The sequence below is a fragment of the Macadamia integrifolia genome, chromosome 3, assembly GCF_013358625.1.
Source record: "Macadamia integrifolia cultivar HAES 741 chromosome 3, SCU_Mint_v3, whole genome shotgun sequence".
Classification (NCBI taxonomy): domain Eukaryota; kingdom Viridiplantae; phylum Streptophyta; class Magnoliopsida; order Proteales; family Proteaceae; genus Macadamia; species Macadamia integrifolia.
The window spans coordinates 31,466,317-31,482,130 of NC_056559.1; the positions used below are offsets into that span (position 1 = coordinate 31,466,317).

The 15,814-nt window shown below is 36.9% G+C and overlaps 1 protein-coding gene across 5 annotated transcripts in view; it reads left to right on the forward strand.

Moving 5' to 3' along the window:
• LOC122073735 (ferrochelatase-2, chloroplastic) overlaps positions 1-14,057 on the forward strand; it is a 23,604-nt gene extending 9,547 nt beyond the window's left edge. For all 5 annotated transcript variants that reach the window (XM_042638357.1, XM_042638356.1, XM_042638358.1 and 2 more), the window contains 7 exons: positions 2,803-2,904; positions 3,963-4,066; positions 4,162-4,288; positions 7,004-7,156; positions 9,465-9,565; positions 9,719-9,920; positions 13,436-14,057. In XM_042638357.1, the coding sequence (XP_042494291.1) occupies positions 2,803-2,904; positions 3,963-4,066; positions 4,162-4,288; positions 7,004-7,156; positions 9,465-9,565; positions 9,719-9,920; positions 13,436-13,660 (1,014 nt within the window). In that variant the 3' untranslated portion in view covers positions 13,661-14,057. The remainder of the gene's footprint in view (positions 1-2,802; positions 2,905-3,962; positions 4,067-4,161; positions 4,289-7,003; positions 7,157-9,464; positions 9,566-9,718; positions 9,921-13,435) is intronic.
• The last annotated feature ends 1,757 nt before the right edge of the window (positions 14,058-15,814 follow it).

The window sequence follows — 15,814 nt, forward strand, 5'->3', positions numbered from 1 at the left end:
AAAAAAAAAAAAAAATGAACATCTGTATAAAAGTATAATAAACAAAAAGAAAGCCTATTCATAAATTATATAGATAGGCAGGTGGGGTGATGAAGGCTCACAAGGAACACCAAGATAACCGATAGTTTTATTTTTTCTTCGTAGCTTGTTAAGTTGTGCATATGTATGTACCACCGGGGTATTATATAGTCAACCCCCCTGAAGTAGTTAGTTGTAGTTTTTAATTCTTAGTTGTTACTAGTAGTTTAGTTGAAGTGTATTAGCCTTCCAAGTCCTCTATTACCAGAAGGACAGAAAGTCTTCTAGACCTTGCGGTATTGTACTGGTGTTATAATTTGATAGTTATATATAAAATGGGAAGGGTTTGCCACTGTATGGACTGTCTCTCTTTCATGCGGCAGTCTACTCTCTTCTACTTTCTCTTCTCCTACTTTGTTAGTTCTGGTTCTCCTTTTTTGTTATTGCTTCATGGTATCAGAGCAAGGTTAATCAGTCCTTATGATCTTCTCTACCATTGTTCTGAGAGGCAGTTAGATTTTTTCTGTGTTGTGCAGCCACCTATTTGCTGCAATTTCCTACCATGAAGATTTAGTTATATTAATTAAAACTAGTATCTTCTCTTTGTTATGCTATGTACATGAAAAACCCTACCTATTTCTGGATTTCCATGGAGCAAATCATCTACAGGAATTGATTTATGTCAACTCAAGGGCTGGCAGTACCCTGTTTTCTTCTTTCTTCTTGAAGATTTATCTCTATTCTGCATCAGGCTATCGGATCATCCTGACCTTTTAAGACTCTACTGGCTCCATTGGTGAGTACACTCGATCCCTACTTGAGGGTCATAAGAGCCTCTGATTCTGAGAAGATTTCTCCCAAGTCACTTGCGGTACTTTGTTTTTGGTTTTTTTACTACATCAGTTTCTGGAATTAAGTTGAACCTGACCATCAGATTTGTATGAAATTTTAGGTCACTGTTGCCCCCTTCTGGTAGGTCATTAGACCTGACACTAGAATCTGCTGGTATTTGAAATCAACAATTTTCTGGTTTTGTCGTAGTTTGGATTTTGATTTTTGTGCTGCTGGTTCTTGGGTTCATCAGATCAGTGTTGAAGTGGGGTTTGTTTTCCCTACTACTTTACTACATATATCCAGGGTATGTTTCTCAGTGGGTTATGATTTAAAACAGTCACCTAGAGCCTGGTTCAACAAGCTCAGTTTGATTGTTATTCGGTGCAGATTCACACAGTATTATTCTGATCACTTTGCATTTGTTCAGTGTCGGGATTCTAGAGTGGTTGTATTGGTTGTGTATGTAGATGACATTATCATATCAGAGGATGATGCATCTGGGATTACAGAGGTGAAATATTATCTACATCAATACTTTCAGATGAAAGACTTGGGTTCTCTCCACCTCTCTGGTATTTTCTTGGTATTAAAGTGCTACGCTGTAAGAAAGAATTAGTTTGTCATAGAGAAAATATGTGTTAGACCTTTTGTCTAGGATTGGTGTGCTTGCTTCTAAACCAATTGATACTCCAATGGATCCACACCAGAATTTTGGGATAGATGATATCAAGGAATTTGATGACTAGCACTGGTACAAGAGATTAGTAGGGGAACTTATTTATTTCACTGTTACTAGGCCTGATCCATCTTTTTCTATTGGAATAATTAGTCAATTTATGTAGTCACCTAAGAAGACACTGGGAAGCAGCATGTTAAATCTTATGGAACTCGAGGGTGCTCCTGGAAAATAGCTTATTTACCAACCTTATTAGTATATTGATCCACTTGGATATTTTGATGTAGATTGGTCTGGTGCTGATGGTAATAGAAGATCTACCACAGGTTACTGCATGTTCATTGGTGGTAATCTTGTCACATAGAGAAGCAAGAAGCAAGCAACTGTGGCTTGATCAAGTGTTGAGACTGAAAATGGGGCAATGGATCATATTGCAGTCAAATTGATGTGAGTGAAATCTTTGCTTCAAGAGTTGGGGGTTTCCGGTTACAAAGCTGATGAAGATGTTTTGTGATAATCAAGTTGCCATCTATATTTCTGGTAACCCGATGTTTCATGAAAGAACTAAACACATTGAAGTTGATTGTCACTTTGTGAGGAAAGAAGTAAGGAAGAAGTTGATTGGTACTCCTTCTGTTTATTCTGCAAATCAATTTGGTGATATGTTTACCAAGCCTTTCTTTAGATGTTGAACTTTTCCTAACTTGCATTGTGCCTACTATAAATAGATTAATCCAAAAGATCAAATCAAGAGAACACAAGAAAGCCCCTTCATGTGGACTTGCAAAATGGAAATTGAACCCAAACTGTCGTGAAGTCCCAACCTCCTCATGTATGCCATGTTTTCACTTTTCAGCACTCAAATCATCTTGATAACTTTTTCTTATTAATCTGTTGTATGTATGCCATGGTTTCAGCACTAAAACATCTTTGATAGTCTCTGCTTATTAATCTATTGTTGATATGGTCTGAATCTTTCCTTTTGTTGTGTTAGCATGGCTCTGCTTCACATACACTCAGCATTGAATTCAAGTCCTTTTTGCTTCCAAGAATGCCCTTTTTGTGCCCTAAATGGTAGTCTTTGGGACATTTGTCCATCACTGAGCATAGTGAGCGGAACTAAACTCCTGTTGTGTCTTGATAGTGAATGGTGTAATAATGGAATAGTACTGGTGAAACTGCCTTGTCTTTAGAATGCATTTCCATGCTAAGAAAATCTGAAATGAAAATTTTGGACTTAATGAAAAAATTTTGTTTTGGTTTCCCTGCTTCAGGCTGAAGAGTTGAGGAAAGCACTTTCGGCGAAGAATGTTCCTGCAAAAGTGTATGTTGGGATGCGGTATTGGCATCCTTTCACTGAAGAAGCTATTAAGCAGGTACCTGGCTTGTAAGAATATTGTTTTCCAATTTATCTTCTTGTAGCATATGCCTTAAAGCATCTTTGAAACAGTTCCATGCTATCGTAAAAAATTGTGGTTGTTTCCTTTGGGGAAGCGTTGCAAAGCAAATGCTATGTTCATGTGGGTTAAGTGGTCAACTAGTGGTACCAAGTCATATATTATTCAACTCAACTCAGCCTTATCCTAAGTGAATGGGGTCAGATGCATGAATTCTTTTTCTCCAAACAATTCTATTCAAAGCCATACTTGCTATTAATTTTCAGCTATGAATTTCTTTTCTCATACTGAATCAAATCACCCTTTCGTACTGGATCGATCACAAGTTTCCACTGAACATATCCATGCCAGTATGCCACATCAAATGAATTTCTCGCAACATATCATATACCAGAGCTACTCCTAAGTTAGCTCTATTATATTCATTTCTTATTTATATTTTCTATTTACTACTCATCTATCTCAACATCCTCATTCAGTTACACTAAGTCTATTTATATGTTGTTTTTTTTACTGCCCAACATTCAGCTCCATACATCATTTCTGGTTGTATACTACATCAATGATTAGGATCAGATGAGAAGAAGAGAATAAATTTGTTTAAATGAGTTTTCTTTGCTGCCCAACATTCAGCTTCGTACGTCATTGCTGGTCGTATAACTGCTCTATAAAATTTTCCTTTGAGTTTCAAAGGGATACATCAATCACATAGTACTCCAGATGCACACCTCCATTTCATCCACCCTATTCTAACTCTTTTTATAATACCGTCATTTATTTCTATTTCTTTATTCATAATTGAACCTAGGTATCTATAGTTATCACAATGTGGTCTTATAACTGTTCTATAAAATTTTCCTCTAGTAATGAATTATTTATTCACCAAAAAGAAATTTTTTGTTTTCAATCTTTGACTTCTTCCTAATTGTCAAATTTCCATGTGGCATAGCAGCATAGCAGGTTTGGACTTTATTAGGTGTAGTTGTGTTTATCCTTGTTTATTTATTTATTTTTATTTTTTGTGTTATGTCTTGTAGATTAAAAGAGATGGGATAACAAAACTCGTTGTGCTTCCTCTTTACCCACAATTTTCAATATCAACTAGTGGGTCTAGCCTCCGTCTGTTGGAGAATATATTCAGGTGATTAATGTGTAAATCAAACACCACATTGTGATGTTTCAAAGATACACCATGTCTTTTATTTTTATCTGATAGATCTCATATTGGATCACCAGGGAGGATGAGTATCTGGTTAACATGCAGCATACGGTTATACCATCCTGGTACCAGCGTGAAGGGTATATAAAGGCCATGGCAAATTTAATTGAAAAGGAGTTAGAAAAGTTTGATTTGCCTGAGAAGGTAAGATGCTTCTTTAATGCATTTATATCTTCTTGTTCATTGGATCTATTTGCATTACGTTTTACCTCTTTAGCCAGTGTGTGGTTCTGTCTATAAAATCACAGCATTGGTTATCACAGTGATGTCATGGAGTAGTGGTCTGGAATCATCTTTTTGTTCCTTAGTTGTCCATGTTCCTAATTTTCTTCTACATGAATATATTCCATACTTGAAAAATTCAACCACCAAGAGTATGTTTTGGTTTTTGTTAGAAATAAGGAATCATGGACACCAAATAGGGGATTTCATCGTCCTCATGTTTCCTAGACCGGGTATTATTTGGCCCTAAAGTTTTCTATTAAATATAGTGTGGAAATGCACACAATGTTAATGGTTCTTGTTTCAACAACATGATTTTTTTTGGGGGGGGGGGAGAAGACATGAAGAGAGAAAAGGTATATTCTGGCATAGAACTTTTGGATGTAAGCTAAACAATGGGGGAAAACCTAATTATATTGTAAGGAAAGAACCTTAACATATTTAGGAAATTTACAGGACTGATCATTTATATAAACTTTAAAGCTTTTAGCCAATTATATCCTATGTGCACATTTTGGCTATAATCAAAGTAAAGTCTGTCATTTATCCTTGGAGTGAAAGAGGGTAATACACAAGGATTAAAGTATCGGTATCGGTCGTCGTATCGGTTGGCCAAAATTAAGATACGTATCGGAGGGTATCGTATCGTATCGGAGATATGCTAAGATACGCTAAAGATACACACATAAATGGATAGGAAACATTTTTTTAAACACTTTTGCATAAAGAATTTGTTGAAAAAAGCTATTGATAACATGTATTATGCATAAACACTAAATTGAGGGTATCGCACTAAGAATTCAAGGTTTGTAGTTGTCCCATAAATGTAAAATCCTTATTCTTAACCTTGATTTCCACTTTAGTTAGAGAAATATGGTTGGTAGCAACTTTGGAACAAAAACCTCTCAAAAAATCATGTTTTTCTGAAAAATTATCCATCTTGGCCAGTATATGACCATAGCGCAATGTATCGGTAGATACCGATACTCACCGATACGTATCGATACATACTGATGCTCACCGATACGTACCGATACTGACCGATACGTACCGATCAATACATATTGATACTCACCGATACATACCAATACATACCGAAGCGTACATTTCACCTCGATTTTATATTTTCCATAGAGTCGTATCGATGCATATCGTATCGTATCGATGTGTATCGATGGTGTATTGATGCATATCAGTATGTATCGTAGGATATATATCGATAAGAAAGGATTTAAAAAATTTCATGTATCGTATAGATTGGCTAAATTTAAGATACGTATCGGAGGGTATCTTATCGGTATCGGAGATACTTTAAACCATGGTAATACACATGCAAAGACAAATCTACACTTTTCTACAGATAAAATTTTTTTTTCATTAAACTCGACCAAGTAGCCTCATAAGTCATAAGTGCCCCCCACCTCTCTCTCTTTGATGTTTCATTAGTTTGTTAATAACAAAGATAGCATTAATTAATTATAAAGCAAACATTAATTAATTATAAAAAAGAGCATTAACCTCAAGGGGTAGCCGAGTTGGCAAGGGACCTTTGCCTCAGGAAGCTTGTGGTTCTGAGTTTGACTCCTCTTACCTACTTGGGGCCACTCACATGGGGGTGTTTAGTGCTCTTTATTGCTTTCAATGAAAGTTGAATGGTTCTCATTCAACCCCGGTGTGACCCGCTGTATGCAATTGTGGGGTCAGTATGAGCCTGCAAGACTAGTTAGGCCAAAGGCTTGGATACCCATCGTTAGCAAAAAAATAAAATAAAAAGAGCATTAATTAGAAGTAGTTAACATGGTTCAACTTGGTATATCACCTTAGTAAAATTGAGGGAAGGGGTTTAGCATTGTTTAGGGTTGTATCTAGAGAGTAGTTAAGCAATTGAGGGTAGAAAAAAGAATCCATGAATTTATTCGAGTTTGAAGAGAATATGAATGCTTTGCTTAATATTATGTTCTGCCTTACCATATAAGTGGATTTTCTTATTCTTCAATCTTCATGCGAATTGTTATCCAAATACATCAAACAAATATCTGTCAATGCATGGAATGACATATCCTCTCGTGAGGCAGATTTTCTTAATATCAATTCTTTGCTGTTATTTATAGAGAAATCGATGAAGCAGGACTTAATTTAAAAAAAAAAAGCCTAGAGATATATCCAGTGGTTCGTAACTACCTTAAAAGAATGTCATGTTATATAAATTTTAGAAACTTAAAAGGTACCCCCTACTCTTTCTCATTCAAAATATAAATAAACAAATTGGTTGGTAAAAAATGTCTATGACATGCGTGGGTGGACGAATTTTTGAGTGTACAATCGATTCTTACAACTCGTAAAATATGGAAATTCACTTTAAAATTATTAGGTGCAAGATGTAATATATTAGTTATAAACTATGGAATCATCTTGGCCCCTCAGGATATTATTAGATATTTGAAAACAGATCTTCGATTTAAAACATGGAATTTTTATTTCTCCTCTTTCTAGTACAATCTTTGTGTCTCCTCTCAGCTCTTTTGTTCTTTTGCTCTTTTGCTTTCAGAACTATAAGCATCATATGGTTGCATGGTGGTAATATCATCACACTTTCTTGTTAGTATTGATGCACTTACTTGAGAAAGAGGATTGTAGGTGATGATTTTTTTTAGTGCTCATGGAGTGCCACTTGCATATGTGGAAGAAGCTGGTGATCCATACAAAACAGAGATGGAGGAATGTGTGGATTTGATAATGGAAGAATTGGAAAAGCGGAGAATAAGGAATGCATATACTCTTGCTTATCAGGTAGGTTGCTTATTTCTTTATTTTGTTTCGTAGTCATATTCACTAATATATTGGTCTGTTGTAATTATCAGCAAATCCTTTGATACTATTATCAGACTAGCATGAGGAGAAAAGAAAAGTAACTTCCCTTCTTGTAAGAAAGTAGAATCTCAATTCTGGACCTGCATTTGTACCAAAAGGTAATAGCAAAAACTGTCAACATCCATAATGCGCTGTAATAATTGTTACAACTATTTCTTCTCCTACAGCCTCAATCTGTTAAAAAGGGCTCACAAAAAAGTATATCAACAATAACTAGTAACTTCAACTTAGTACTCAAAAACTGCACAAATATTGAAATATTTGATAACAAAAACACAGTAATTGAAGGCAGGATACGAGCATCACTTTCCTTGAGATAAGCCATGTTCATATCATGGACATCTATGTCATGTTGAAGTGCATAAGCAGAAATTTGCACATTTCTTCAGTTAACCCTTATAGAATTCCCTTCCGATCTATCACTAGAGGTTAGAGTACCATTCTCCTCCAAGTATGACCCTTGGATTAGACTTCTTGCTAAATTTTGATGTTTGTTTTGATGCAGAATGGGCCGAAAAGGACCTGTAAACAGAATAGAAGCTAAAAGAGAAAGAGACTGGGGCTTTTTCACCATTAAAATTGCTAGGTTTTGACCATCAAACCACTTGGGAGAGAAGCGTTCCTTTAACCATAACCAAAAACTATTGCTTTTCACTCAATTTATGCTATTTGCATTCTTTATATAGATAAAATTATTATAATAACCTTATAACCATATATAATATCATTATATCCCCTGTACGAGTTTGACTTTTGATTCTTACTAGAATTACTCATTTAACTGTAATTATAATTTTAGTCACTCCCATGAGTGCTTAACCCCTTCCCTAAACAAATGCAAATATTAATTTAAGACGTAAACCTAAGGTGGCTCCTAACTAATTAGATTTTCCAAAATAGTGATCCCATCACAGATCAACTCTTCTTTAGAAAGTCCGTTATAACTTTCCAGTTATGGCTTGTAATCACAACATCTTGGATAAAGGCGACTCGATAGCCTTTCACGCAATACAGAATCTCACAAACAAAAAAGTTTTTTCTATCCAATATTAAGGCTTAATAAAAGTGACAGAAATGAATGCTCCAAAACACCAAAAATTATCCAATATTTTATCAATCCAATAGTTTCTTCTTTAGGATGCTTCCGTATCATGTTCGTTGAGCAAAAAATAGCCAAATTTGATGCTGGCGGTTCTTTTGAGAACCGGAATTGCAATAGTTGATTTGTTAATACCAATTAGGATCACTGACTCTTTTGCCACTGAACATTCATCCAATTTTTGGAGGTGGAAGGTGACTTGGCCACAGCTACAGAATGCTTAATCAATACCACGGAATATCATGGATTTTGATTCATCTTGATAGGCATGCTAGGACTTTAGCTTCCTCTGTTAACATCTTATTCTCATGTAGGACACAGCCATGCATTTTATCCCAGATGAACTTGCCAAAACTTTGAGAAAACATACATGTATTTGTAGTGATATCAAAGGTTATAAAACCAGCAATGAAGAAGGGGAGAAGAGAAGAAGAGAAGAAGAGAAGAAGAGAAGAGAGAGAGAGAATGGGAGTCTTGGTTAGACAGTATGTCTAACTGAGACCTTCCCTATTGCTAATATATAACCTTAATAGTGCAATTGCAGTAGGGCATGCAACTTACTGAACTAATTACAACTCTACCCATAAACCTCCACATACTACCAAATTTAGCCTTAGAATAGTGGTAATACCTACATCTAATAACACTAAACATAACACTTGACAGTATTTTTATCCTTAACCTATTGTGACACAACTCACAAGGGCCTTTCTGAAATTATCTTTTTGATTATCCATCTCCGCGCTTGCTTGGATATACTATTTGATTATTAATAAAGTTGTTATCCTCATCAAAATAAAATTAACTTTCTCTGAAAAAATATACAATTGTACATGCTTTTTGGAACAAATGGTGTAGAGGAATTCAGTTGACAAAACTGAGTATTATGAAATATTACACAATCAGTCTCTATTAGGATCTTTGAGGCTTTGAAGTATCAGTTTTAGAAGTTGGGATTTTGGGTTTTTTGAATTTATTATCCTCCCAGGTTTTAAGCCTGACCGTTTTGTTTCTGCTACATGTTTGTTTTCCTAGTGTATGCTAGCCTTCTATTCTCTTGCTTCTCTGTATTACTCTTGTTTTTATTTTTATAGTAGCTTCGTTGACAGATTCTGAATGTGTTTGCAGAGTAGAGTTGGTCCAGTGGAATGGTTGAAGCCATACACTGATGAGACTATCATTGAGCTGGGACAGAAAGGGGTGAAAAGTCTTCTTGCAGTCCCAATTAGGTATCTAGTTCCATGACTTGTGGATTACCCTCATTATGTTTATTGTTATAGATGATCTTGAATGTGGTCATTTTCTTGTGATTCTGTTGATAATTTTACCTGCCTTTTGGGTTGGATTATTTGAAAATGAACTCAGTTGTACTTGATTTCCAGTTTTGTCAGTGAACACATTGAAACTCTTGAAGAGATCGATGTTGAGTACAAAGAGTTAGCTTTAAAATCTGGCATAGAAAATTGGGGGCGTGTTCCTGCTCTAGGGTGTGAACGCACCTTCATTTCAGATTTGGCAGATGCTGTTATTGAAAGTCTTCCATATGTGGGGGCAATGGCTGTTTCAAATCTTGAAGCTCGTCAGGTAACCATTATAAACCGCTGATCTATGTCTTTCAAATGCTTGTGGTATGGAAAATTACTAAATCAGAGTGGGCACAATGTCTATTTTTGTTGAAAGTGGGTACAAGGTCTTTGATAATGGTGATGTCAGCAAACCTGACAAAACATCCTGAAAACAAAACTACTGATATATATATATATATATATTTAGAATGATATCAGCATGTTAGTTAAAGGAGGTAAAATGGTCAAGAAATTCCCTCGCTGAGTAGACATATATTAGCATATTGAAGGTCTCCCACGGAGAGCAGACATAGCTAGATATGCTAACAGATAGGGGTGGCAACTGGCAACTGTGAAGGTTCTGCATGTTGGGACTTGGGTTAGGGTGTCTTGGGCTCTCAGCGCTGCCTGAACCGTCAAGTAAAATGGTAGGGGGTAGGCATGCCCAATCCAGGCCATTTATAATTGGGTGGTTCACTCAAAAAATGGATATAAATATAATTTATAAAACTAGCATTATTTTGTATGTGTAACAGAGAATTTTATTCTACCAAAAAAAATTTTTTTTGTTATAAATAAATGTGTTAAGTGGGAATTGGGTGGGTTTGAGTGAGCAATCAGGCGGGCAGGAAGGTTTGAGCTGGAACTAAAACAATCATAATAATGAATTGGACCCAGGACCCATGTCCAAGCCCTTCTCATTTGAAAATTGGGCTGTTGGGCCATACCCATAGTTGTCAAGGCACCAAGGTGGTGTGGCCAGAGTCAGATGCCTTGTCACCTAGGTGACCAACGTGCATAGAAAGAACAAACATTTCGGTTTGGGTCTGTAGGGCTTATATTTCTTAACTTACTTGGTAATGTCATAGTGGATGTCATTGCATTGTAATATGGTTTACAATAACATCTAAACCAACAATACAACAACAACTGAGCCTTGTCTCAACTAATTGGGGTCGGCTACATGGATCCTTGCCCTCCGATCAGATCTAGACCAATGATAACATCCAAAAAAAAAAAAATTTTTAATGAATACAGCACCATTCTTAGGTCAAACCTCACCAAGGCACAAGAGGCAAGTCTTTCCCATCTAGGTGAGCACCATATTCAACAAAATAAGGTGACTTCATACCTTGCTTATTCCAACATGCCTTGTTGCCTAGGCTTTGCTTTGAGACTCCTTGACAACTATGGCCATAGTGCCATACTGGTATTGCCAGTTTATTAATTGCATTGGCAGGTCCATGCTGCCTAGGCAGGACAACTAAAAGACATTTCCTCAATTGGTGACATTTTCTCTATGCAGTCTAGTTGGGGAAAATCTGCCTTCACTTTGATCTCAAAATTTTTGGCCATGTTGTGGACATCGCCTTTAACTAATGTGATGGATGTCAGCCAAAGAAATGACACCATAGGCCACAACTAATGGGTCAATCTTGGTCAAGATTTGGACGGTTAGGAAAAAGATTCAGCGGATGGTGAATCATATGATTGATTTTGACCCTCAAACTTGGAGATGGCCAATCTACATGATCCTCTTTAGCTTTCCAACAATGTAGATTGCCACATCAGCCATTTTTTTATCCTAATTTTATGACTTATTATGCATAGTTGAGATAGGCCACTTAATTTGACATAAAGACTACCCTAATGGTTGCTCTATGTGGCCAGTCATCAAGATTTGCCATCCTTCCAACTCAAAAAATGGTGGACCATTTAGGGAAGCCTCCTTAAACTGGGCTGTGGAAATGTCTTTAAGTTAGTATTTTTGTAGAGCAATTGGCACCATGATAGTTGTCAAGGCGCCACCTGGGTGTCCAGGTGCCTTGGTCTCCTAGGTTGGCGCTTTGGATATGGTTGCCTTGTGTCCAGGCCCCTCCGGCACCTTGGGTTGCCTATACACCGTGAAAACTATGGGCGTCATTGATTGTTTCAATGGTAAAAAGTTTGGCCCGCCAGTGAAGACATGATGAGGTTTGCTAGGCTGAAAAGACAAGATTAGCAAACCTATGAGAGACCAGAATTGTAGTGAACCAGAAAACTATGAATATGGAAGAAACTAAACGTGATTAGAACTTGCAAACCACAAATCTTATGGTTCTGAAACTAACATATGTTGGAGGTCCAGGGGTGAGTATGTGGTTAAAATATCAAAGCAATTAGATATTTAGATTAGGAGATACGAACATGGACAGAAAATAGAAATTAAGAAAAAAAATCAGAATTAGTAAATCAAGGAGTTCTATAACTCACAATTTGGTTGGCTGGAAAAAGAAGGGGAATAAAAAATCAAAATTGAAGTCTATCTGATGACTGAACTAGAAAAAAACAAAGGACTGAAGTTCTACAACTCAGAATAGGCTCTACAGGGAAACATAAGACAGTGAACTTGCAGGAGTCCTGAAGAATATTAGGTGAGGTATGATAGCAATGATAGTAGACCACGGTTAGATGTATATGCTCGATGGAATTTTTGCATAACAGTTAAGAAAAAGAAGATGAGAAGAAGAAGGGGATATGACCAAAGGCTTCACCACCATGGCCTGCAGGAAAAGCTTCACCACCAGTCCCAAACCAAGGTTTCACCACCTTGGGTTGCATCTGTCTTCACCAGGAGAGCTATGACTGATTCAGCATAATGCACATACTCACATGGAGCTAGTTTTCTCAAACATCAAATCTGTGGGCTAGTGTGCCCTTTGCTCTTTATTTATAAAAACCAACAGACTGATTACAAGAATAAAAACTCTCCTTGCTACTTGGCTGCCAAGCAAACACTAAAAAGGAATCCTTCTAGAAAGAATCCTCAGCTATTACAAAGAAAACAAAAGGCAAATAAAATGAAACTAGGATGGAATCCTTCTAGAAGATCCATTGCTATACATGCAGAATAGAAAGTAACAAAATTAGAAATTTCTACTTAATATCTATCTTAACCACTAAACCCACCACATGAAATTAGAAACTGAGAAAATAGAAACTAACTACTTAATCCCGTGTTAGGCCTTAAAATCCCTAATATATGGGCTTATAGAATGGGCCCATTGGAATAAAAAACTGAAAGATACTTAGCCCAGGACTCGTATAACCCATTGGGAACTTAAATTTGGGCCTTATTGAACCGTGGGTTCAACTTGACCCGGAAAACTGAATCAAAACCAAATTCGAATTCTTCTTCTAAGGGATGTGATCTGCATCAACATATGGTTGCGAGTTTGAGGGTTGCAACTTTGTGCAAAAAATGCAGTTATGTTAGTGCTGGCTTATAGTCCGCACCTTCTGGGACCCTGAAAAAGTGAGATTTGCACTACTTTGTGGCCCTTATATTGTGAAGATACTAGTTTAAAGTCAACTGGATGTGGAAACATTTGGACTTAATCAAGTCTCTGGAAATTAGGGTGACCAAGCTTGCTATGGCTGTCTACCTGGTACCTATCAGTGTTCAACATCTTTTTCAGTTTTGTACTATTTTATTTTTGTTGGGGGTATGCTGTTGTGATATTACATTTATAGTAATTATGGTTTTTGGTACAGTCTCTTGTTCCCCTTGGTAGTGTGGAAGAGCTATTGGCCGCATATGATTCACAACGGAGAGAACTACCACCACCTGTTACAGTATGGGAATGGGGTTGGACCAAAAGTGCTGAAACATGGAATGGGAGGGCTGCCATGTTGGCAGTGCTTGTTCTATTGGTCTTGGAAGTGACAACCGGAGAAGGGTTCTTACACCAGTGGGGCATATTGCCCTTATTTCACTGAATGAAGTCTGCAAGTGTTTCCTTTCGTAATGGATGAAGCTTAGGGTAAGACCTATCCAATTCTATGTTGTTTTCTCTCTTTCTTTTTTAAAGCATTTAGTTGTGGATCTATACCATCTGAGTACTCAATTAGTCAAACACCTCCCACTAATATATGATGTGGTATCAGTCGAAAGGCTTGCTTTTGTACAAATTGTATCAAATCTTAAGCTATTGTTCCCTATACAATTGTCTTAGGTAATTTTCTTGTAAGGGTAAACTGGTAATGTGACGTGTCATAACCAAGTCTTCTTTTTACATTTATATTCACTTACTGTATGCCAATCTCTTAGCATTTTGGCCCTTTTCAACATTTTATCATTTTGATGGATTAATTCAAGCATAAAGGCATATGAATCTGCGGTTGTTGGTTTGCTATGATGTGGTCACAAGTTTATGTCTACAGGACATTAGTATATATGTTAGCCCAAAAAATGTTACCCTTTTGCTGACACTGAAGCCTCAGAGTGGTTCCTAGTTTGCTTTATACTGTACCATCCTCTCCAAGCAATGTGATAGCGATGACAGGCAATGGGTGGAGTACTTTCTGTCCTCAATGTGGAAGGCATGATGGCGGTGACAACCACTAACAAGCTTTCACAGGAAATTGTCAATTGCTACCTCGTTGACAAAGAAAATTTGGAGACATGTTTCTTGAAATCTACTAATCCAACTAAGTATATCAGTGCTTTCTTGTCTGCAGTAGGCCTTTTGAGCACTGCTGAAAGCAATTGACTCTTTTACTCCTCTGCTGATCTTGAGGTCCCTGATGATGCCAGAGGGATACAATTTGTCAGACATCTTGTTGCTTGGTAGTATTAGAACCATATCCAAAATTAGGCTCTCTTTTTTTTTTTTTTGCTGTAATTGTCTTAATGTGACACTTTAAAATTAATGTTTTCACTTTTCTCTGCCTATGTTTTCTGTTGTTGGGTTGGGGTAGAGATCATAATACAGGAACACCTACATAAGAGTAAGCTCTCCTTGTGCACAAGCCTTAATGTGAAGTTGGGACCTGACAACTTAATGTATGGAAGATTCAATGAGTTCATGTGGCCGTTTTAACTGGATTCCTGCAATATACGGTAAAAACTCTCAGCCTGTGGTTCCTCTTCCTAGAGCTAGCTAAACTGCAATGTCGCAAAAAGAATTGGACTACCCACATAATCTCACACACCAGACAAAGATTGACACCACAAATCCAAACCCAAACCCAGTTTTCTCTCTTCCTTTGGGACTAAAGAAAAAAACAAGCAGGAGACTTGAAGAATTCACAAAATTCAATAACCAATCCATAGAAGCCAAACCCAGTTTCACAGTAAGTCATTGAAAAATAAATAAGTAAATAAATAAAACCCAGTTACCAGCCCACAGTTCTGGGAAGGTTATTATATTTATTTCTTTGTAAGTTTATGGTATGTGTTTGACAGACTTCTGCAGTATGTAATGCTCATGAATATTGTGAAGCAGATTTGAAGGTTACCTTTGCTTTCATTGAACCCTGACGAGGAATTAGGTGAAGGTGTCCACTGAAGCCTTACCTGTTCATCATGGCCATCGAAGGTTTGTGTAGTATGTTTGAAGCTGGTAGGAAACTAACCTATTTAGAGTGGTCAAGGTAGCTGGATCATTCCGAGAAATATCTCGCCTGTTTGCAGAGGATATCTTCATATTTTGTAGAGCAAAATGAGGAGGATTTAAGGTCAGTACTGGAAAATTTTTGAGGTTCTAATAGGCCAAGAAATCAATCTAAGTGTGGATTACATTTTAGCATCAACTGTAAGGACAGAAATCAAGGAAATCAAACAGATTATCTGAGTCAAAGAAATGCCCAGTGATTCATGGTACCTACGTACTGAACTTTTTCCCTTAAGAGTCTGGGGTCCTGACACTAAGACCCCTAGTTGATAGGATCAAACAAAAGTTCAGGATTGGAAGCTCAATTTTATTTTTTGTCTCAATCAGGGAGTACACTAGTACAGTACTATTAAAATCGGCCTCTAGGTCCATGCTTACTTTCATGTCTTGTATCCTTTCCTTGTAAAGATTTGCAAGGAACTAGATGGTACCCAGTCAAAAATCTTATTTTTTTTTGGGGGGGGGGGGTGTGGGGGAG